Source organism: Odocoileus virginianus, chromosome 30 (genome assembly GCF_023699985.2).
Source record: "Odocoileus virginianus isolate 20LAN1187 ecotype Illinois chromosome 30, Ovbor_1.2, whole genome shotgun sequence".
In the NCBI taxonomy this organism is placed as follows: domain Eukaryota; kingdom Metazoa; phylum Chordata; class Mammalia; order Artiodactyla; family Cervidae; genus Odocoileus; species Odocoileus virginianus.
Window position 1 is genome coordinate 30,003,256 of NC_069703.1, and position 24,387 is coordinate 30,027,642.

The 24,387-nt window shown below is 55.5% G+C and overlaps 1 protein-coding gene across 2 annotated transcripts in view; it reads left to right on the forward strand.

The window, feature by feature from the left end:
• Positions 1–24,387, forward strand: part of IGSF21 (immunoglobin superfamily member 21) — a 270,697-nt gene that overhangs the window by 222,565 nt on the left and 23,745 nt on the right. For both annotated transcript variants that reach the window (XM_070458791.1, XM_020899171.2), the window contains exon 4: positions 2,519–2,637. In XM_070458791.1, coding sequence (XP_070314892.1) covers positions 2,519–2,637 — 119 coding nt within the window. The remainder of the gene's footprint in view (positions 1–2,518; positions 2,638–24,387) is intronic.

Sequence of the window (24,387 nt, forward strand, 5' to 3'; positions counted from 1 at the left end):
CTCAATGCACCCGTGAATATTACCGATAATGGATCCTGGATGGGATTTTGAAACGGAAAAGAGACATTAGTGGAAAAACTGGTGCAATTTGGGTAGAGTCTGGAGTTGAATATAATGATGCATTAATGTCGGTTCTTAGTCTGACAACTGTACTGTGATCATGTAAGAGTTAACAAAGGGGGACCCGTGAGGGGTATTAGGGAACTCTGTTCTCTGTGTAACTATTCTGTAAATCTAAAATAATTCCAAAATCAAAAGCCTGTTTTTAAAAAGGGAACTTGGCACATGGGAGGAATGGAAGCAACGCCACTGTCACTGGAGGACGGGGGAGCTGAGTGTGGTGGGAACCGGCTGTGCTGAGACTTGTTGGCCCAGATAAGAATCCTGGGCTTCACTTGAAGAGCAGAAAGCCTCTGAAGGGCTTTAGGGAGGGGGATGCCATTAACCTCATTTGCATTTGAAAAGATCTGGGTTCTACCTGGAGAAGGTCCAAGAGGGAGATGAGCATGGCAGAGAAGCTGGTTATCAGTCCCTCCTGTATTCCAGGTGAGAGAGTTGTTGGCTGTGGAGATACAGGGAAGAGAATGTTTTGGGATACATCTAAGAGGCAGAGCATCCAGGACTTGGTCGCAGACTGTGTTTGGGGGAGCAGAGAAACAGGAAATACCAGCGATGGTGCCTGGAGTATCCCTTGGATCCCTGGTTGAAGGCAGGACCGCTCACGGAGCTAGGGAGCTCGGCAGAAGAACATGCAAGGATGTAGAAATAGCCCCCGGCAAGAAGCTGCCTCCTTCATAAAGCACCAGTCCAGATGTCCCCAGCGCTGTCTGCTGTATCACCTGTGGGTGTCCCCTCCACGCGTCACCTAAACATATTGCGTGTGTGACTCTCGCCTGAACACGAGCGCTGAGGCTGCCTAAACATGTCACCCATGTCCCTATCACAGCAGTACATCTGCATAGCTCACTTATGTGGCCGTCACCCGTGCGTTTCCACCCGTGTGTCAACCGTGTCGTCACTATTTTGTTTTATCGCCTGGGCAGCTGCCAGCTCCATGTGTCCCTGGAGCCTGTGTCTCTGCAGAGGTGTCACCTGGGCACCTGTCACCTGCGCCTCAAGGCGCCTCTGTAACAGGCGCCCGTAAGCACCACCTAAAATGTCACTCTGGGCTACTGTCACTCCGCAAGCCTGCCCGGCAGAGAGGCTTTTTATTTTTGTCTCAGGCTAGCTGAGTTACAAACAAAGAAAATAGTTCCCAGAGGGAAAACAGTTCCTGCTGTTTCTGCTGTCACCAGGTTCTTTTCTTCCGAGACGGGAGACAGCATCTTCCCCACCACGTGTCCCTGATGAAAAGCTCCCCATTCTTGAAGCCTTTTCATGACAAGTTGGTAGACCAGGTTTCAGCCTGTTTTCTGTGGAAATGAAGATGTTTGCTTACACTGATGGGAGGTGGGCGGCGGGCAGCAAGGAGCCATGGTTAGAGGTGCTGGCTTCCTTCATGAGGCCCCTGGGTGGGGAGAGAAGCTGGGAGCCGAGGTGTGTGTGTGCGCGCGTGTGTGTGTGTGTGCGCGTGTGTGGGGGGGGGCACGGAGGTGCAGGTGTGGCCCGTGAGTCACAGGCAAAGGAGCTGGAAGACAAAGATGGGGTGGAGACAGTGGAAGAGGGAGGGGAAGGAGTGGGCACGAGGCTCGGAAGCAGCAGGTGTGAGAGAGGCTGGCTGAGCAGAGAGTGAATCAAGTTGGCGCGGGGCTGGGTGTGACGCGTGGAACCGAAGGCCACCCCTTGGCGCCAGCAGGGCTGGGACAGGCGTGCGGGCCTCAGAGCCTCCACCCGTCCTTAGCCACCACCCTCTCCCCTGCCAGGCTTCTGGTAGGACTGCAGGGCCAGCGTTACAGCGAGGGCCCTGTGCTTGGCACTTCCTGGGGTTCCCTGAGCATCAGCTTCTCCTTGGAGTTTTCTGCAGCCGCGTGAGAACCTCCAAGATGTGAGCAGAGACCTTCCTTCTGTCGTGGCCAGAACAGGCCCCTCGTCGGGTGCTCAATTAGGCCCAGAGCAGGCCAGAAGTCGTTGGAGGACACACAGTTTTCCCCGTCGTGGCTGCATAGCCTCTGAACTCCAGGTCAAAGCTCCACCCCTTCCGAGTGTCCAGATCTCACTTGGCAGAAGCCCCCTAGCCCCAACAGGCATCACAGGATGCGGGGACCACAGGCAATGGTCCCTCGACCACCTTAATGCGGTATTCCTGCTTCCAGAGGTCTTGCGGTCACATCGTCACATGTAATCCTCCCTGCAGGCCACTGCTTCACCCTCTGGAGCCTAGGGCACAGGGCCCGGGTGCCGGCGGTGTGTCGTGAAGTCGCTCCCGCTCTGAGCACGGTGCACAGATGTGCGCTGGTGGGTCCAGGGGCGCTGCTGAGAGAACCCTGGATGGTTGGGCTGTGGGTGTTGGTTTCCTAGGTGCTGTGACTTCCAGCCCCGGACGATGGGTCCCCATGCTGCCCCTCTGTGCCCCCCGCAGGCTGCCTGAGGTCCGCATCTCCGACAACGGCCCCTATGAGTGCCACGTGGGCATCTACGACCGCGCCACAAGGGAGAAGGTGGTCCTGGCATCGGGCAACATCTTCCTGAACGTCATGGGTGAGTGCGGGGCTCTGGGCCCTGGCGTCGCCGAGTGTGTGCACATGTGTCTGTGTGCATGTGTGTACGAGGCACGCAGAGGGGCGGGCCTGGGAACCACCTGCCCAGACGCCTGCTGTACTGGCAGGAGACTCTCTTCTCGCCTCGGCTTGCCCTTGACGGCAGGGCCGGCTGTGCCCTGCTGTGACCTGCGGCGCCTCAGGAACCCCTTCTCCTACCAGCACCGACACCCGGGCCTTAGGGAGGCGGGGCCCACCTCATCCCTGGAGTCCTGTGGACTCACACTTTGGCGGGAGAGAATTTTACCAGCGGACCACCCGTGCACCCAGACTCGGCGCTTTGAAGAGGCTCTGATATTGATTAGGATGAAAGAGAAACCGAAGGGGCTCTGAGGCTTCCCGGGAGGCAGCAGCTTGCAGCGGCCTCTGGGCCTCAACTTCCCCTTCTATAAGATGGGACTGAGATGCAGGCCAATGGGACGTTCATGGACCTCCTAATTCCAGGCTCTGTGACCTGGTGAGGTCACAGGGAGGAGATGCTGAGCTGTGTGAGCCCCTTCTCCAGGTGGAAGCCAGGAGCCATGTTCTTGGAAACACCTATGGGCAAAAGGCACAAAGTGGGGGTGGGTGGGCCCCCCCAGGGGCATGAGACTCCAGGAGGCTCCGGGGTAGGCAAGGGGGTTGAGCCAGCATCTCAGTGACACTGCACACCCACTGCAGAGAGAATGTCCCCTCCGTGTGCTTCCCGAGGCCTTTCCTAGAACACAGACGCATCAGGGGACGTTAGAAAGCATGCTAGACTGGATGTCAGCATTCCTGGGTTTCCACTCTGCGTCTGTGCCTCCATCTCTCCATCTGTAAAACGGGGACAAGAATACCAGTGCCTGTCTCTGGCTGGAGTGTCCCCATACCCAGCCTTGGCTTCCCAGCTTGTAAAGCACGGCCTTTCCCAAATGGTCTCCGAAGCCCCTGCCGGCATTGGTGGGCCAGCCAGGCACACTGCTGAGTTCTGGGTCAGCTCTGCGGCCAGGATTCTAGGCACATGGCCTTGACTCCAGACTGTGTGTTCCCTGATTTCCTTATCCACTGATATTTATCAGGGAAACAAAGCTTGCTGTACTCGGGCCATCAGTGAAAGCATAGAGGCCCCGTGGACAGCCACTGCTCCTGGGGAAATGGAAAACCTCCGAAGGCCTGAGGCTCACCGGATCCCGCAGGAGTAGCACGTGGTGTGGTCTGGCTTCCTGGGGTCGGGCCAGGGCTGGCAGGTGGCTCTGCCAGGGAAGTCTCCCCTCTTGCAATACACGGAATAGCTCCTGTGTACTTTGATAAGAAGTGTTCTCAGTGTCTGGCCCTGAGCTGGTCACATCAAGGAAGCCAGTGAGGAATGAAACTCTTTGTCCCATTGAGGGGCTCCCAGTCTGACAAGGGCCATATTCTCAATTGTTTATTCATCAGATATTTGTTGAGCACCTACTATATGCCAGGCAGTGGCCACACGCTTTCAATAGGAAGCATCTTTGTCCTTGGGGAATGTGAATCCTGTGCATGCTGTTGTTTAGTCACTAAGTCGCTCACGAGACAAGCCTAAGACGCAAGCACAGGCAGGTAAGTGAGACGGCTGTGGGCTCGTTCGCGGACTCTCGGTGTCTGACCCTTTAAGACCCCATGGACTGTAGGCACCAAGCCCCTCCGTCCATGGGACTTCCCAGGCAAGAATATCGGAGTGTGTTGCCATTTCCTTTCCTGGGGCGCTTCCCAACCCAGGGATCAAACGTGCGTCCCCCGCATTGGCAGGCATATTCCTTACCACTGAGCCACCAGGGGACACTTAGGAGACGACTGTGATGAATATTGAGGAGAAAATCGCGCAGGGTTATGGGATCAAGAGTCACTACAAGTGGAGTGGTGGCCAGTTTAGAAAGGGGGCTCAGGGAAGGCTCCTGGAGGCCATGCGCTTAAGTGATTTCCAGACCTTGCGTCAATTAGACCTCACAGCCAACCCTAGGGGAGGGACTCATTACCCCTATGTTGCAGACACAGACATGGATAGGCACAAGAGAGCTAGCAAATTGCTTGAAGGCACACAGCAAGAATCACAAAGCCTTCCTATGAGATCAGGCCCCTTAGTGCCGGGGCCAGAGCCCAGGCCTCTTGACTTTTGGGCCAGCTGGGTTGCACAGATGGAGGCAGTGAGACAGATGGAGGCAGTGAGACAGATGAAGGCAGTGTAGACAGATAGAGACAGTGTAGACAGTCCAGCTGAGACAGTGTAGATGGTCCAGCTGAGGCAGTGAGACAGATGGAGGCAGTGAGACAGATGGAGGCAGTGTAGACAGTCCAGCTGAGACAGTGAGACAGATGGAGACAGTGTAGACAGTCCAGCCGAGGCAGTGAGACAGATGGAGGCAGTGTAGACGGTCCAGCTGACAGTGTAGACGGTCCAGGAGGCAGTGTAGACGGTCCAGCTGACAGTGTAGACGGTCCAGGAGGCAGTGTAGAAAGATGGAGGCAGTGTAGACAGATGGAGGCAGTGTAGATGGTCCAGCTGAGACAGTGTAGATGGTCCAGCTGAGGCAGTGCAGACAGTCCGGCCGAGGCAGTGAGACAGATGGAGGCAGTGTAGATGGTCCAACTGAGGCAGTGTGGACAGTCCAGCTGAGGCAGTGAGACAGATGGAGGCAGTGTAGATGGTCCAGCCGAGGCAGTGAGACAGATGGAGGCAGTGTAGACGGTCCAGCTGAGGCAGTATAGACGGTCCAGGAGGCACATGGTCTCACCAGCTCACCAAAGGATCCTGAGTAGGTTCCTGCCCCCCTGGGCTCGGTGTCCTTCTTCGTACAGTGAGGAGGTGGAGAGAGGTAACCCTGCCCCTCCCCCCCGCCGGCTCCCTCGGAGGCAGAGCCGTCTCAGCGGCCAGCCTGGGGTGCCCAGCTGGCCCGGCAGCGCGGTGCTCCCAGCAGGCTCTGGGGGTGGGGTTTTGTGCCTCGGGGCCCCTCCCAGGCTAGGTGGCAGTCAGAGCAGGGACGGGCAGACAGCTCGTGGGATCCCAGTTACTGAGCAGGAGGCTGAGCTACCAGGAGGGACCAGAGAGGGGCAGGCAAGAGATGCCACCCTCCCCCGCCTGTGCCCCCAGGAAGGCTCCCACCCCTGGACATTCAGGGCTTCCCAGGTGGGGACTGCCCTGAAATAGCCGCCTCCCCCTTTCAGTTCGTCCTCTGACCATCCTCATGCTCAGAGATGGCCGTGCTTCTCACCAGTCTCTCCAGCCCCGTTACCCCCTGTTGGGTCAGGCTCACCGCTGCTTGCCGGGCCCGGAGGACTGGATACCTTGTCCCACCCTGGCGTGTGCCTGACGGCGGGTGACCCTCCTGCTTCATGCATGTTTTCTTACGGAATCCTAGGGACAGCCCTGGGAGCCGGGAGATGTTGTGACCCCTGTTATAAGAGGAGACCGAGACTTTGGGAGAGGAAATCATTTATCTAGGGTCTTAACAGCCATCTGAGGCCAAAGCCTACGGTCTAAACTAGCGGTTCTCAAACTTGAATGAGCGTCAGAAGCGCCTGGAGGGCTTATGAAGATACAGCCCCTGATTCAGCAGAGCTGGGTAATGCCTGGGAATCTGCATTTCTTACAAGTTCCCTGATGATGCAGATGCCAGGACCACATTCTAGAACCTCTGGCCTAAACCTCTAAGTCTTCCAAAAATACTCATTCTGTAACATCTCTGTTGGTATCTTAATCTATACATGTATCAACAGCTACTCTTATTAATAAGCAAATGTATTTCTCCTTTCTCCTCTGATTCTCACCTCCCCCCAGACACGGGAGAACACCCCTTCCGTTCCACATACAAGATAAGGACACGCAGGTTTGGATCTGAATTCCAGATCCACCACGTGACCTTGGATTCATTAGCCTCCCTGGGCCTCAGTCTCTCCATCTGTAAAATGGGGGTAAGGATGCCTCCTTCCTAGGGTGATTGTGAGGTTTAGATCAGAAAAGGTTTGCAAACACCTAGCCCAGCATGAGTCGGCCAGGAGGCTCAGTAGGTCTGATTTCACTGTCTTTGTGCACACTGTCTGGGCCTGCCTGCTCTCAGGCATGGGTGTGGCTGCCTCCTCCTTGCCCCTGGTTTTCGCCCCGGCACAGAGAACTCTCATCCACTATTTCTTATTCCAAGGAGCTTTAAGCCAGTCTGAGAAATGAATGCTCACAGCTTTGTACACCGTGGTCCTTGGAGAGGGGGTCCAGTTCCTGGGTGTTGGGGCGGCCCCACTCTGTCTATCCATCCTCCTGTAGGTCAGCCCATCCTGGGAGAAGCCAGGATACTCCCCAACTTTGAAAAGGAAAGCCACCCTTGACCGGTGTGTGCCAATTCCATGGTACTTCCAGTGGAGCCTTTCACCTGATTCTCACAACAGTCCCTAGCAGGATTGCTAGTATCCCCAATTCCCAGATGAGAAGACTGAGGCTCAGGGAGAGGAAAGACCCCACTGGTGGCTGCCCCAGCCCCGGAGCAGCTCATCTTCTGAGGCTCCCCAAGGTCCAGAATGGCGAGAGAAAGGCTGCGAGAGACAGAGGCGCTGAGGATGAGGCCGTTTCCTGCGTATCATCTCCTGTGACCCAGCGGCCACATCAGATCACGAGGCAGAGCCCGCACTGCGCGCGCTGCGCGGACCCGGGTGCAGAGAAGCAAGCGGTTTGCTCGGCCAAGACTGGGAGGATTAAGTGACATAATCCATAGCATAGAAGGTTCTGAGCCCAGATGCAGCCTGAGTATTCCATAAATAGTCCCTCTCTACCGACTACCATAAATAAAAGAGCTAAACAGCCATCCTCGTGCAGGGCACAGGGAACTATATTCAGCATCTTGTAATAAACCACAACGGAAAGAGCATGAACTAGAATATGTGCATACGCATCCACATATACACATATGTATGTCTGCATCCACAAGGGTGGCTATATGTGTCTGCATGACTGATCCACTTTTCTGTACACCAGAAATGAACACAACGCTGTAAATCAAACCATTCCTTGGTTCGGTCCAAAGGTCAGGCCTCTGTGCTTTCACTGCCAAGGGCCTGGGTTCAGTCCCTAGTTGAGGAACTAAGATCCCAGAAGCTGTGCAGTGTGGCCAATAATAATGATAATTTCTTAAAGAACAGTGCGTGCCTGTGTTAGTCGCTCAATCTGTCAGACTGTCTGCGGCCCCGTGGACTGTAGCCCACCAGGCTCCTCTGTCCGTGAAATTCTGCAGGCGGGAATCCTGGAGCGGGTTGCCATTTCCTTCTCCGGGGCTCCTGGAGCGGAAACGAGGATTGGAGGCCTCAAGTCTAAGGGAGCCCCCGGGCCCTCTCAGTGTAAATCGACTACACTTCAATATACACAAACACATCATAAATAAAAGTAGTATCTCTCACAATAAACTGTGTTCACGTCGGTTAAAAATCAGGTGGTTAGGAAGGTCTAGATTTTGCATCCCCCTCCTCCCCCACGACTCTCTCCTTCAGACAGGCAGCTTTCAGAAACTGAAGTCGACTCACTGTGGCATGATGGAGGAAGCTCCTGCTTTGTCACACGCACACACACAGTGACCTCCAGGCATGTGGAGGTCACTGGAAGCTGGGGTCTCCTTTGGGCCACCAGGGACCCTAAGGGCCGTGGCAGCCAACAGCAGGCAAGACAGCTCTGGTCCCGTCTGGGGGACCGTGGGGAGGGGGGCACGGAGGAGCTGGGCAGCGCCCACCCCCGCCCGCACGAGCCTCATGAGCGCAGAGCGGGTCCACGGGAGAGGCGGCATCCCGGTCTGCCATCACCAAGAGCGCGTCCGTCTGCAGCATTCTAACGCGCTGTTTCCAGAGGCCTCAGGGTGGAGATCAAAATGCAAGCGCGGCTGTAATTTCACGCCTGTAACATCCCCGCTCTGTGGTGGGGAAAGACATTTGGGAGCCCTGGGTGACACCGGGGGTTCACGCCGCACACAGTCATTAAAATGTTTTTATCCAAGCTGCAGATAAATTGTAAGCCAATTTGAAAGCTGCGTGCTGGGCCCAGGAACGCATTATACACCGTCACGGAAGGCTCACTGAAGCTCTTCTTGGGGGTGTAGGTCACGCGGGGGAGCGTGTTCAGCCTGGGATGTTACAATCAATTAAATGTTGAAGGGCCCAGACACCCGCACCTTCCGAAGTGAAAGAGGCTGTTCTTCTGGTTCTGCCACAAGACCGAGACACAGGGCTTCCCGGCCACCCTCCCCGGGCAGAGCTGCCTCCGAGGGCGCCTAGAACCCAGACCCAGTAATCATGGCCCCCAGTAGGCAAACCCTCTGGGAGCTTCCCGTGGGCTGAGGATTCACCACGGGCCTCTCACGAGTGCCTCTCAGAGGAGGTGATGTCATCCCCCTCCTACAGATGAGGAAAAGGAGGCGCTGGGAGGTTACGGGGCTCGTCCACGTGAGCGCCAGAGCTCAGGCCCCCAGCAGGTCTGCCGAGGCCAGAGCTGAGGTTCCTAACATCAGCTGCTCGGCTCTCTGAGCCGCCGACCTTGGCACAAAGACTGTTGGTGACGCAAGTGCCCAGGGAGCAGGGGTGGGGGAGGGAGCGCAGGACGAACAGTGGGGACCCCGGGCAGCCTGCCCCCAGCGGGCAGCACCTCGCACTCAGAGCCCAGAGGGGCTCTCGTTCCTCCAGGGGCCTACAGGAGCCGGGGGTGGGGAAGAGCTCGCCATCGGTGCCCCCCTCCCTGCCCGCTTCTCCGTTCCTGCGCCCAAGCCCCCAGAAGCCGTTCTCCCATCCCCAACTACCCAGGGCCCCTACTACTCAGGCCCTCCGATCAGAGCGCTGGACTTGGAGTGCTCCTGGGTCCAAATCCAGGTCAGTGTCCACGTGTGACATGGACAGTCCAGTACTGAAATTCCTGTTTGGTAAAAACAATGCCAAAATGTCTTCTTTAGTTCAAATATATTCAGTTCAGTTCAGTCCAGTCACTGAGTTGTGTCTGACTCATTGCGACCCCATGGACTGCAGCACACCAGGCCTCCCTGTCCATCACCAGCTCCTGGACTTTACCCAAACTCATGTCCATTGAGTCGGTGATGCCATCCAACCATCTCATCCTCTGTCGTCCCCTTCTCCTCCTGTCCCCAATCTTTCCCGCATCAGGGTCTTTTGCAATGAGTCAACTCTTTGCATGAGGTGGCCAAAGTATTGGAGTTTCAGCTTCAGCATCAGTCCTTCCAATGAATACCCAGGACCAATCTTCTTTAGGATGGACTGGTTGGGTCTCTTTGCAGTCCAAGGGACTCTCAAGAGTCTTCTCCAACACCACAGAGCAAAAGCATCAATTCTTTGGCATTCAGCCTTCTTTATGGTCCAACTCTCACATCCATACGTGACTACTGGAAAAACCACAGCCTTGACTAGACAGAGCTTTGTTGGCAAAGTAATGTCTCTGCTTTTTAATATGCTGTCTAGCTTGATCATAGCTTTCCTTCCAAGGAGTAAGCATCTTTCAATTTCATGGCTGCAGTCACCATCCGAGTGATTTTGGAGCTCAGAAAAACAAAAGTCTGTCACTGTTTCAACTGTTTCCCCATCTATTTGCCATGAAGTGATGGAACTGGATGCCATGACCTTAGTTTTCTGAATGTTGAGCTTTAAGCCAACTTTTTCATTCTCCTCTTTCACTTTCATCAAGAGGCCCTTTAGTTCCTCTTCGCTTTCTGCCATAGGGTAGTGTCATCTGCATATCTGAGGTTATTGATATTTCTACCGGCAGTCTTGATTCCAGCTTGTGCTTCATCCAGCCCAGCGTTTCTCATGATGTACTCTGCATATAAGTTAAATAAGCAGGGTGACAATATACAGCCTTGATGTACTCCTTTCCCTATTTGGAACCAGTCTGTTGTTCCATGTCCAGTTCTAACTGTTGCTTCCTGACCTGCATACAGATTCCTCAAGAGGCAGGTCAGGTGGTCTGGTATTCCCATCTCTTTCAGAATTTTCCAGTTTATTGTGATCCACACAGTCAAAGGCTTTGGCATAGTCAGTAAAGCAGAAATAGATGTTTTTCTGGAGCTCTCTTGCTTTTTTGATGACCCAATGGTTGTCAGCAATTTGATCTCTGCTTCCTCTGCCTTTTCTAAATCCAGCTTGAACATCTGGAAGTTCACGGTTCACGTACTGTTGAAGCCTGTCTTGGAGAATTTTGAGCATTACTTTACTCGTGTGAGATGAGTGCAACTGTGCAGTAGTTTGAGCATTCTTTGGCATTGCTTTTCTTTGGGACTGGAATGAAGACGGACCTTTTCCAGTCCTGGTATATTAGGTGATTTTGACTGTCCATACAGACAGGCATTTTAAATCTCAAGTCTTCATTCATTCAATTATTTACTAAATATTTATTGACACTGGGCACATTCCAGGCATTATCGGATGTATGGGAACTCAGCTTCGGCAGTTGGACAGACAAAATTCCAAGTCCTCCAGGAACAGACAGTGCAGGGAGGGACGCAGACACGAGCAAGTAGACAGCCAGGACTGCGATGCCTGAGAGCGCAGTCAAGCAAAGCAGAGGGAAGCGGGGTTGTTGGAAACAGAGTGAACAGCAAGGCCTCGCTGAGAAGCAGAGGAGATGGCTCTCCAAGAAGGTGAGGCCTGAGCCATGTGGGCTTCATGCCTTCATGCAACCAGTTCTACAACCACTTACTTCCTCAGCATCTCCCCACTGCCAAGCATAGTTCTAGGCAATGAAGACACATCTCATAGAGGGAGGCAGCTCAAGGCGCAGATGTAGAAGCAAGGCTTGGGGACCTTGCTGAGTCCCCAGGGCTGCCGGTAACACATGGTCCTAACCTGGGTGGCTTCAAACAGCAAGAATGTATCCTCTCGCAGTTCTGGAGGCTGGAAGTCCAAGATCAAGGTGTAGGCAGGGCTGTGCCCCCTCTGACTGCTCCAGGGAAGAGTCCTCACGTGCCTCTTCCAGCTGCTGGTGGCTGCCAGCAATTCTCAGCATCCTTGGCTTGTCAACTTCCATGTCTGCCTCCATCCTCACCTGGCGTCTTCCCTCTGAACCTCTGTGTCTCTGGGTCCCAACTTCCTCTTCTTATAAGGACACAAGGTGTTGGATGAGGAACCACCCTCATCTATTATGACCTCATTTTAACTCGGTTACATCTGCAAACATCCTATTTTGCAATAAGGTCCCATTCACAAGTCCTGGGGAGTAAGGACTACAGCATGGCTTTTGTGAGCAGGAGACGGTGTCAGTCGCTCAGGTGTGTCTGACTCTTTGTGACCCCACGGACTATAGCCTGCCAGGTTCCTCTGTCCGTGGAATTCACAAGGCGAAAATACTGCAGTGGGTTGTTCTCTTCTCCAAGGGATCTTTCCGACCCAGGGGTCTTACCAGGGTCTCCTGCATTGCAGGAGGATTCTTTTCCATCTGAGTCACCAGGGAAGCCTTATCTTTTGGGTGGGGCAAGGGGGGGGAGACTCAATTAAACCCGCAACAGTATCTGAGCCAGGAGGGAGAAGAACAGATTCACTTGTCTGATTTCAAAGCCCGAACTCTGGGCTCCCAACCTCGTGAGTCACTCTTCATGGTGCGTTTGCTCACCTGCCAGGCATTGTGCTAAGCTTTTCACAAGTTAATTTACTGAACAGGCACGAAAGCTCTGGAAGGCAGCTACTGCCGCTTCCCTTTTGACAGGTGAAGAAGCTGAGAGGTTATACCATCACCCAGGCCACCCAGCCGGCTAGTGCCAGAGCTGGGGTACGTGCATCCCAGACTCTTAACTCCACTCTACTGGCAGGCACAGAGTATTGATAAGTAGTAATAAAATGTTCTATCTTAGGATCCCTGTGTCTGTTCTAGAGGCTTCCAAGTGAGATTGGCAGAAGAAGGTAGAATTCTGCAACCCGAGGCCACAACGGCACCAAACCACACTATATACTTTTCCAAACCTGGCGCCGGGGGACAACGGCTTCCATCCCAGAGAAAGGCTGTTAATGAACTTTGCATAGCTTGTCTTTTTCATCAGTTACGTTTTACTGAATTTTTATTAAGCACATCTGGTACTTTTTTCCCCTTATTTTTTTCATCTCAATTGATTTTTATTGTGGTAGAATTCACATAAGAGATGATTCACTCATTTAAAGTACATGAGTCAATGGTTTCCTGGCCAGGCCTCCTGGAAGTAGGGTCAGCCTCTGTCACCCTCCCCGCCCCAATCTGCCGATAGCCCGCTCCAGCCCCAGGGTGAATTTCTTCTAATGGACTGAAAGAATCAGAGTCCAGAAAGAAATCCTCACATCCGTAGTCAACTGATTCTCAACAAGGATGTCAAGACAATTCTGTGGGGAAGGAAGTGTTTGTTCCAAAAAACGGTGCTGAGACAACCAGATAGCCGCATGCAAATAATAAAGGTGGACATTCCCTCACATCATGTGCAAAAATCAACTTGAAATCCACCACCAATCTAAATGTAAGAGCTAAAACTATAGAACTCTTAGAAGAAATGCATAGGAGAAGATTGTGACTGTGATTCCATTGATCTGATGTCTATCTCCAGTGTGATTCTGTTGCCCCTCTGATGCATGACTTGGGGCCACAAGCCCATGAGAAGCCTCCCCCCTTGCCCCCCACACCCCGCCCTGTGGCCATTTCCTGGAGCTTTCCCATTAGGAGGCACTCACCCTGGGGCTGGTGAGGGTTATAGGCCTGCATGAAGGGTGACGGAAGCTGAGCCCACTTCCACGAGGCCAGGCCAGACCCAAGGATTTCTGGAGAGATCTGGAACTCTGCTTTCTAAAACCAGATTCTTTTATTTTTTAAAGATCATCCTCCATTTATAGCCACTATAAAAGTTTGGCTATGTTTGCCCTGTTGTACGATGTACCCTTGTAGCTTATTTCTTTTTAAATCTTTATTTTCTCTTGGAGAAGAGTTGACTTGCAATGTTGTGTTAGTTTCAGGCGTACAGAGAAGGGGTTCGGTTATGCACATGCGTGTTTCTCTGCTTTTTCAGATTCCTCTCCCTTTAGGTTATTACAGAATGCTGAGCAGAGTTCCCTGTGCTATGCAGTTGGTCCCTGTTATCTGTCCCATATATAGTCGTGTGTATATCGGGCTTCCCTGGCGGCTCAGCTGGTAAAGAATCCGCCTGCAATGCAGGAGACCTGGGTTCGATCCCTGGGTTGGGAAGATCCCCTGGAGAAGGGAAAGGCTACCCACTCCAGCGTTCTGGCCTGGAGAATCCCATGGGGTCGCAAAGAGTTGTGAATGACTTTCACTTTCTTTTCTTTAATCCCAGATTCCTGATGTATCTCTCCCCAACCCCTTGGAGCTTATTTTATACCCAACGATCTGTGCCTCTTACTCGCCTACCCTTATATGTTGCCCCTCCCCCTCCCCCTCCCCAATGGTGACCATTAGATCATTCTCTGCAACTATGAGTCCGCTTCCTTTTGCTATATTCACTAGTTTGTTGTGTTTTTCAGATTCCACATATAAGTTATATCACACGGTGTTTGTCTGACTTATTTTAGTATTTAGCATATTTAGGTGTTTAGAATAACACCCTTGAAGTTCCTCCATGTGGCTGCAAATGGCAAAGTTTCTCTTTCTGATGGCTGAGTAGTATTCTGCTCTATACCACATCTGCTTTATCCACTCATCTGTTGACGGACACTGAGGTCGCTGCCGTATCTCAGCATTATTGTGAAAAATGCTGCTATAAACATAGGGGTACGTGTATCTTTTCTAATTTGTGTTTTCAGATATATACCCAGGAGTGAATTGCCGGGTCCTACAGTCGTTCTGTTTTTAGTTTTGTGTAAATGGGTGCAGCTGTTCTTGAAAACCGTAAGGCCAGATTCTGGAACTCAAGTCTCTAGATTCCTACCCCAGTGTTCCCGTCTAAAACCAGGAGCATCTCCCCAGGACCAGTCACTGGACTGTCGGGAACCTCTCTTGACTCAAACAGGAGGAATGTCTCTGGCTCCAAGTAGGATGTGGGGAAGTGAGGGCCTGGGCAGACCCGGTGCCCGTCAGAGACCCACTGCTGCTCCGCAGGCCCAAGCAGAACAGAAGCGCAGCTCTGCCTCTCTGCAGGCTGCCTGCAGAGAGCGGCTGCAGCTGGTAGGATCCAAAGCCTGCCCATGGGGCAGGCTGGCTGTGGGACCCTGGCGGCTCTCTGCAGGACCAGAGACCAGCTGGGCCATATCGTGGTCCAGGGGCAGGTCAGTCAGCAGAGGGAGGTGGCTGGTCTGAGAATCCCTGGAGGTCCCCAGGCAGGCGAGCTGGGAGGCGCTATTCGGAACCGTCCCTGCAGCCCCCACCATAGTCCAGGTCGCCTGCTGGGTGAAAAATGATAGCTCATTTCCGTCTTGAAGCAGGAAGGGACGAGCCACCTGCTGGGCTTGAACTAATTACAAGAACCAGCCCCAGGCGACTGCAGTGGCCCCGGGCTCCAGAGAGCACTGGCCGCTGTCAGGAAGAGATGGTGGGGGCCGAGTTGGGAAGCCGGCCAGAGCTGCAGAAGTGTCCTGGGGTGTGGAGGGGACGAGGGTGTGAACCCAAACCTCCACCTCCCGCTCCAGATGCCCCCAGGGTCCTGAGGACCTGACCCGGGTGCCTCTGTCCACCAGGCAAACACCTGGGCCCCTGCAAGCCCTCTCCCGCCCCCCCACCTCCCCACCCGCCGTGGGCGAGCAACGGTAAATGTGTGCGTGTGCACGTGCGCACTGTCGTGCCCGGCTCTCTGTGACCCCATGGACTGTAGCCCACCAGGCCCCTCTGTCCATGGAACGCAAGCCTGAATACTGGAGTGGGCTGCCATTTCCTACTCTGGGGGATCTTCCTGACCCGGGGTTCGAACCTGCATCTCTTGCATCTCCTGCATTGGCAGGCTGATTCTTTACCGGCTGTGCTCAAACTGGGAACAGGAGAAGCTGGGTAACCCCAATGGAAGAACTGCTCCTCTCTTCAACAAGTTGACTAGAAACAGCGCTTACCTCCCAGGAGAGTCGATGGCTGGTTAAGGGTACAGGCCTTGGATTCAGCCATAATTTTGAAACCCAGCTCTGCAACTATGAGTAACAGGAGCGGGAAATGTTTACTGAGCATTTAGTACACTCCAGTATTCCTCCCTGGGAAATCCCACGAACAGGGGAGCCGGCAGGCTATAGCCTCTGGGTCACGAAAGTCAGACAAGCCTGAGTGACTAAACAACAGCTGGAAGACCCCAGGCATGGCCCTGCTTTAGCCCTGCTCCCGCGTTTGTCCGAGCGGACCCTCGGGCAGGGGCTCCTGTTTACTCACACGTTTTACACCTGCGAAAATGGAGAAGCCAAAACCAGCCAAGGGCACGGGTCCGGCAAGGCTACAGCTGGGACTCAGGCCCAGGCAGGCTGGCTCCAGAAGCAGTGGGTTAGAGGGCTGACCACTACCTACACTGACAGGCAATTTAACCTCCTTGAGCCTTAGTTTTCCTGTCTGCTAAATGGGGATGACAGTGGCACCTTCTCTGTTGGGCTGTGGTACGTAAAGGCTTGTGTCCCAGGCTCATAGTGGTGAGCATTCGTGAAAAGGGTAGTTACTCTTCTCACCTATTTTGCCTTAACCTTCACCCTGGAAAAGTCAGTGGGGCCAGGGAACAGGGTCAGAGATGCGGGAAGTGACATCAGCCCAGTGGGAACCCTATAAGCCAGGCAGTGACAACTCTGGCCTCTCACCCTGCGCCCTGGTGAAGGAGATCCGGAGGGACTGACCCAGCACCCTGAGTCCAGTCCCACCCGTTATGCAATCTTGCCGTGACTTTTCCTCTCTCAGCCTCAGTTTCCCCATCTGGGAACTGGGGGTGATGAAGGTTCTATTGGGGAATAATGAAGGGTCCCCCTTCCTAGGGCTGTTGTGGGGCATAAGGACGATGACGCCTTAGTCTGACCTGCTGGTAGGTTCTGGAGGCGGGGAGGGCAGTTCGGGAGGGGAGATTTGGCAAAAGCCAGCCCAGGGCTCAGGCAGAAGAGGCTGGACATGCCAGACATCTTTAGAGAGAAGCTGCAGGACACGGGGACCGATTGGAAAGCTGGGAGCAGGTGTGGAGGATGCGGCGAGACCTGGGCAGGGCTGGAGATGCCCCCCGGAGAAGGTGCCAGTGAAGCCACGTGCCCGCACTCAGCAGACAGCGGCCGTGGAAAATGGGTCAGTGGAGTGGAGGGGACAGGGAGGCGCCCTCAGGACTTCTGCAGGCCTTCTCCCCACCAGTCGGAGCCTCCAGACAGGCAGCAGGGAGGCTGAGGCAGCTGGCTGGGCTGGGCTGCCAGAGGGAGGGCGCAGCCCGGAGGACCGAGGCTGGAGCGGCCAGGATCTCCCAGAATGGACACGGAGGCTGTTCAGAGGCTGAGCGCTGCAGTCTTGAGTGCCTGGACCCAGCCGGGGGCCGGGAGAGAGGATGCGCACTCTGCGCACCTGCCCGCCATGGGCCCCCAGCCAGCTGAGGTCACCTGCTGAGAGCTCGTCAGAGGGGGCCGAACAGATGGGTCTGGGGCTCAGAGGAGCACTTTGGAGTTAACTGGGCTGGGCCACGCATCAAGGACGGTCACTTCCCAGCCTCAGCCTCGAAGGCCAGGGCCTGCTGACTGACTCCTGGATGGGCTTCCGAGATCCTCCATCCCTGCGTCTCTGAGCACAGCCCTGCAGAGGAGGCGTGCCCCTGACCGCAGCCCACTCTGAACTCGGCGGCAGGCCCAGCACAGCCCATTAGCCCCCCAGTCCTCCCATCCTCAGGTGACCCTATGCTGTCTCAGTTACGGGGGCAAACTACCGCTGGATCAGAGAGGGCAGGGCATTTGCCTGAGGTCACACAGCTGTGAGTGGGCTGGGATCTGAGCTCAGGTCTGCTGAACGCCAGAACCCTGATTTTTCCACGCCACAGGCTGCCGGGAAGACGCGGGAACACTGCTCCTCTCTGATGTGGGGCAATGGGGCAGCCATCCGGGCCTCGGCCAGATACCAGGGCTCATCTCGGTAAGACAGCGTGGGACACTTGGGCTGCCCTCTCACTGCTCCCCCTAGGCATCTGGGAATTCAGCAAGATCGGTGTCCCCATTTTACAGCAGAGAAAACCGAGTCTGCGCATAAAGGGAAGCCTAGAAGAGGAGCCTGAAGCTTCTCTGATTACCCCTCTCCCTCCGTGGGGACGGGAGGCCCTGAGCTGGGGATGGAGACAAGGCCCTTCGAGGCACAAAGGGACCGCTGCATAACCCCTCTGACTATAATCGTGGCTGCAAGGAGCAGATGGCTTAGATAAGCAGCAGGCACTGTTTTCTGCATCTTGTCCCTGGGACCACAGGGCTGAATCACCAGCCCTTCTCTGAGGGGAACGCACAGGCCATTTGCTTGTTCATTCTTCACACTTACAGGTCTTTGATCCAACCAATATTTATAAGCCCCTGTTACGGGCCTGCTGAGGAGGAAGGACTGAGGGCCATCTTAGTATGGGATGACCAAGACATACGATGCTGTGTTAGTCACGCAGGCGTATCCAACTCTCTGCGGCCCCATGGTCTATAGCCCACCAGGCTCTTCTGTCCATGGGGATCCTCCAGGCCAGAATACTGGAGTGGGTTGCCTTGCCCTCCTCCAGAGGATCTTCCCAAGCCAGGGGTCAAACCCAAGTCTCCTGCATTGCAGGCAGATTCCTGACTGTCTGAGCGACCAGGGGAGCCCTGGGACATACAACATTAGTGATGAATTTTGTAGTTACAAGGAGGCAACTATAGCTTCAAGCACTTTATAAATTGATTTACTCTTCACAATTCTACGAGGTAGATACTTCTGGCACTCTCGTTTTAATAAACGAGGCAACTGAGGCCCAGAGAGGTTAAGTAACTCACCCAAGGTCACACAGCAAGTGAGTGGGCAGTGGCCAGGCTGCCTTGCTAGGGAGCTTCTTTATAGCCTCTCACAGAATGGCCTGTCATGCCCTCCTCACCTGAGCTAGAGATTCATCTGCTCCCTGAAATAGTCCAAGCAGGTGGCTGCAGTCCCCCAAGTCTCTCACCAGCTCCCCGGACCTTCTGCGTCTCACAGACCTGGCCTCTCTCCGCCTACTGTCCACCCAGCTCGACTCTTGCGTCGCGACCCCACCAGAGCAGGCCTGCAGGCGTGCCGTTAAACCTTGACAAGTGCGAGGTCCACGCAAAGCTCTATCCTTTCCACCCCTGGGAGCTGGATTTAGTGTTTCTGGCAGAAGGTAGACCTCCGTGCCTGGGACAGGCCCCTCAATTACAAGTGATATGTGGCCGGTGAAACTGTAACGCCTCAGGCCCGGTGATTTAAGGAACAAGCGCAAGGCTGAAGTTACAGGTGTTGCAGGAGCCGGGGGAGCCGGCTGGGGCGGCCGGGGGAGCGGCGAGCCAGCCCTGGACGTGTCTGCTGCCTGCTGACCTTCCTGGGGCCAGGGAGGCGATCCCACCGCCTCACCTACAGAGGGGAAAACAGGCCAGGACCACGCTGCTCGTGCGCTTGGCCTGGGAGCCCGCACTCCTGCCTCTGCCACCAGCCCGCAGTGAGCCCCTGGCCTCAGCCTCCCCATCCGCACACGGGGAGGCGGGGTCACCTCACTCACTCTCTCGGAGTGAACATCTTCACACCAGATCGTCTTAGTGACGAGAGCTAACACGGACGGACAGCTTGTCTTGTGCCAGGATTGTGCTAAGTTCTTCATGACTGTTTTCTTGTTTAATCATCAGTGGGTGAGACAGCGATTGTGGTTATTCCCATTTTACAGAAGAGGAAACTGAGGCTCAGAGAGATGAAGCAAATGGCCCAAGACTGCATGACTAGCAAGTGACCACATGGAGGAGATTCTCAGCCCTTCCCTCTGACTCCAGAACCTGACCTGATCTCTAGGCTCTGGGGATAATGAGAAGGACACAAGGCCCGATGTTTGCTGTGAAGGAGCCCCCGAATAATGGGGGAGACAGAGGTCACAGGTTTCCAAAATTCCAGCTGATGGGGAATAAGAATGGCGGGGGAGGACTAGGTTGCAAGGTGAGGGATGTGGGAGCTCCAGGAAGGGGGCGTTCCTCCAGGGGGTGGCATCGGGAAGGCTTCGTGGACAAGGCGGTGTGGAGCTGAGCCTAGGAGCCTGGGGCAGACAGGCCAGGGCGCATTTCAGGCCGCAGGAGCCCTGGAAGCAATGGTGTGGGAGCAGGGACACCCGGCAAGGATGGAGCACTCCTGTGTGGCCGGAGCCCAAGGAAGGAGCCAGCAGTAAGATGCGGTAGAGACGGCAACAATGCCGGCACAGCTGACATCGGCTCAGCGCTCGCCAGGCGCCAGGCCAGGGTCTAAGCTCCTCGCGGCAGCCCCCGGCTTGGCCTGCTAGGGTCCAGGCTGCACGCAGGTCAGCAGCATCACGCAGCCACAGCTCCTTCTGTATCTGCAGCCGCTCCCCGCCGCGCGCGTGGCCTCCCGAGCCCCGCCCCGTCACACCAGCGGTGGCGCTGGACTCTCACAGGAGCGTGAACCCGCTGTGAACCGCGAGTGTCAGGGACCCAGGGTGCGCGCTCCTTCTGAGAACCACCCTGAAACGATCCTCGCCTCCCGGGTCTCTGGGAAAACCGCCTTCCACAAAACCGGGTCCCGGTGCCGAGACAGTTGGGGACCGCCGCTTCACGCAGTGCTCACCAGGGCCCAAGCGGACGCGGAGGAAAACAGCGAGAGGGTTAGGGACTCGCTGCGGTCACCCCGCCAAGAGGTGGCGGAGCCGGGAGCGGAGCCTGGGCAGGCTGACTCCCGAGCCCGCGTGCGGCAGCCGCGGCGCCCGGCCCGCAGCAGCAGCGGGAGGAGACGTGAGGGCCTCCCGGGAAGCCTTCTCACTTGCCAAGCTGGCGTGGGCCCTGGCTGCCCTCTGGGCCGGGGCCGCGTCTGTGAGGCGAGAGCAGGGCCCTGACTCCCGTGCCGTCTGTGCGGGATGCCGGGCCGCCGCTGTGGGCCTGGGATGCTCCTGTGGCAGCCGTGGGATGTAGGAGCAGGGCTGAGGGGAGACGGTCTTCCCTGAGAAGCTCCGGCCAGCCGTGCCTCCCGGCTGGGTCTCCCTGGATCCCAGGCCCAGGAGCGGAGACACCCCGACTCCTGCAGCTCCCCGTCAGGAAGGCCTGGGCCCTGCTCTGCCGGCCCACCCAGCCGTCTGACGGCCCGTCAGGACGGCCCTCCTCGTCTCCAGCCATGAACCCTCCGGCTGCTCCTCGGGGCTCCCCACACAGAGCCACAGGCCTTGTGAACTGGAGGAGGCCTTAGGACCCGCCTAGGCTGGCCCCTCACCTGACCACAGAGGAAACCGAGGCCCCGAGCCAGACCCCACAGCAGGGGAGAAGCAAGGCCGGGCTGGGGGCTCAAGCCCTAACCCTGGTCCTTACTGGCTGAGTGGCCATGAATCAGGGCCTCTGTAAAATGCAGATCATAATTCCTTACTTCTGGGTTCTGCAAGGCTCTGATGCGTTAAAGCATTCGGCATGGACCCTGCCTCAGATGAGCAGTGATGATGGTCAGGGGCCTCCCACCTGCTGCGTAACTCGGGACCCCTTGGGCCCCGGAATCAGGGCTCAGAAGAGGGTGCTCAGTGAGCAAATGCGTGCCCCCATCACCCCACAAACAGCGCAGCCCCTGCTCGCTGAGATTTACTCTGCGACGTGTGCAGGGTCAGCAAAGCCCAGACGCTGGTCAGACCAGAGATGGAGGCTACTGTTCGCAAGTCTGATGGCCAGTGGAGGCAGGGGCTTAGCAGACAGCAGGCATCCCGCAAAGCCTGCCACAAACAGAAGCCCTATGAGACAGGCCCTGTGTGATGCCCGTCTCACAAGTGAGAGAATCGAGGCCAGAGCTGAGCAGGCAGGAGGTGAGCACAGAGAGCTCAGAGGCGGCACAGTGGCCCAGGCCACAAGGGCCGAGAAAGGCCAGGGGAGAGGCTGCGGGGGCCGGACTCCGGGACGCCCCCACTCCCAAGTCAGGCCACCCCACCCTGGCCAGGAGTTAGATCCCCGCTAAGAACGAGCTTGGCTCTGCCTCGCCCCGCTCTTGGAAAAGACGCAATCCGATAGATGTGTGACACAGCTGGTAGAAATAAGTGTTCATCGACAAAGCTGGGTGATGGCCTCACAAGTGTTCATTGTACAGTTATTTGTGCTTTTTGATAGGCTTGAATATTTTCATAATAAAATGTCAAGGAGGAAAAATAAAACACACAATCCTCTTCGCACAAAATGCCCCTTCTCCGCAGTCCTTCCCCTCCCCTTCACCCTCGCCTCCCCTGGAAATCGCTTTATGAGACTCAAGCAGCAAGAACGATTTACTTGCCCTCTGACTCAGGAAATCAATCCTGAGATGCTGACGGGACTGGAAAGACTCTGTCTGCAGAGCCATCTGGGAAATCTCCCACTGGAACGGAGGGCTCTGAGCTGGGGATCTGGGGGTCTGGGGGCTCTGCTGGGGGGCCGGCGGCCAAGTGCTCCAGCCCCCACAGGCGCCCGCAGGAAGGCGCTAACGTCACCCTCACCTTATGGGGGAGGCCCAGGAAACCATCACCCACCTAAGGGGCCCACTGCCCGTGAGCGGAGAACCCGCGACCTGGGGGCCAAGTGACCCCAGCGCGGGGTGGGGAGGGCCAGGGGCGAGCTCTGTTCCAAGTCTCCGAACGCCGGGGCGTGATGCTGGCGGGGACACAGTTCTGTTGGAAGGGACAGAGGCTTTCCTGGGCTGGGGAAAAGGACTTGAGACCCACCCAGAATCTCCAAGCTCCAGCCCATTGTTCTCAGAGGCTTGAGGGGTGGTGGTTAATGAAACAGCCTGAACTTGAACTTGAACTTGAACTGGAAGAACTTGAGCTGAGTGCCACTGCCAAGGGCCAGATCTCAAACGTGCTTGCCCACTTGCCAAGGCCTCCCCACGCTTCTGCAGGCTTCCAGAGTCTTCTTTAGTAAAACTACAACGATGCAACCTGGTGAAATCGCCCATGTGTGTAATACATACCTCTGGGATACACTGGAAACATCCCCCCACGTAGCCAGCCTTGCTGCTATTTAAAATGGGCTCCTGTCACACCCCATAGATTTCATCTCTGCCCAAATGGCACCTATCATGGGCCTGAACACATTCACTCTATTGCCACATAAACTACAATGGTGTGGCGGGGCGGGGGCAGTTCTCAAAACACACCTTGAGAACTTCTGGGTTAAAGGCATTGGTACGAAGTATCACTAGCATGAAATTCGGATCCAGCAGTGAGACCTGTGTCCTGGTCTCCCCACCATACTTTTGGGGGTGTGTGTGTATATGTGTGTGTCTGTGTTATGCACATGTGTGTACGTGTATATGGGGCTTCCCAGGTGGAGCTACTGGTAAAGTACCCGCCTGCCAATACAGGAGACATAAGAGACGCAGGCTTGATCCCTGGGCAGGAAGATTCCCCTGGAGGAAGAAATGGCAACCCACTCCAGTATTCTGGCCTGGAGAACCCCATGGACAGGGGAGTCTGGTGGGCTACAGCCCATGGGGTCACAAGAGTCAGAGACGACTGGAGTGACTTAGCTTGCAGCACACATGTGCGTATGTGTGTGTGTGTACGCATGTCTGTGTATACATATATGTGTATGTGCATATGTGTGCATGCCTTGTGTATCTGTGTGTGCATGTGTGTGCGCGTGTATTTTGTGTATGTGTGTTTATGTGCATATATCTCTGTGTGTGTGTGTGTGCACAGGCACACGTGGGATTTTATTTCCCCATCAGTGGTAGCTCTCTGCCCAGCCTCACCGATTCACCGCCTCCCACGCTCTACCCCGTCTCCCCCGAGCAGCCAGCCAGAGCCTCCAGTTGGGGCTGTTAATTTTATCTCCCGCCACTTGGAAAGCACAACATCTGGCGGGGAGGGGCGAGGCAGGTGAGCGGTGCCGGCAGCCAGCTCTCTGCAGAGAGGAAGGCGGGCGCATGGGTTGTGCCCGCAGCCACTGGGGACCCTTGTGACCCCGCTCCACTCAGAAAGGCCCCCATCTCCAGGCAGGGAGGCTCTGGGCCGTGGCCGCTGACCCCGCCAACGACCCAGGCCTGGATTCCCAGCGCATCCACACGCGGGCTCCCGCCCGCTCCCAGGGCTGGGGGCTGCGACTCGGCTCAGCAGCTGCCACATAAAAGGGCCCCACTGCAGCTCGTATAAGTACAGACGCTGCGTTTCTCTCTCCTGTCACTGACGGCGGCTCCATGTGGGGGCTTTTTGTCACTGTTTTTTCCCCTTGGCTGCCATTACTGCTCAGTTCAATATTTAATTTTCCCATAAAGTGAAGACTTGTGCTTTTTCTTCTTTTTCTTGCTGGAGTTCCCCTCCTACTGGGGGCATCTTGCTTCCTCAGGCTTCTGCTGGGAGAGAGGGGCGTGGGCATGGCTGGGAATTCAGTCCTTCTGAATTGGGCATGGGTGGGAGGGCAGGACACCTAAGTCCCTCCTCCCAGCTCATTCATTTGAGATGTGTACTGAGCAAACCCATTTCAGGCTCTTGGGTTGCGGCAGTAGACAAAAGAGTTTCTCTCCTCATGGTGCTTACGTTCTAGTGGGGGGGTGTTGGGAAAAAGACAAGTGTGTGAACTAATACATGAAATAACTACACCTCATGATGTGCTCTATGAAGAAATGCCAAGTGCTGTGACAGGTAACAGGAGCAGCACCTCGCTTGGAGTGGGAGGCAGC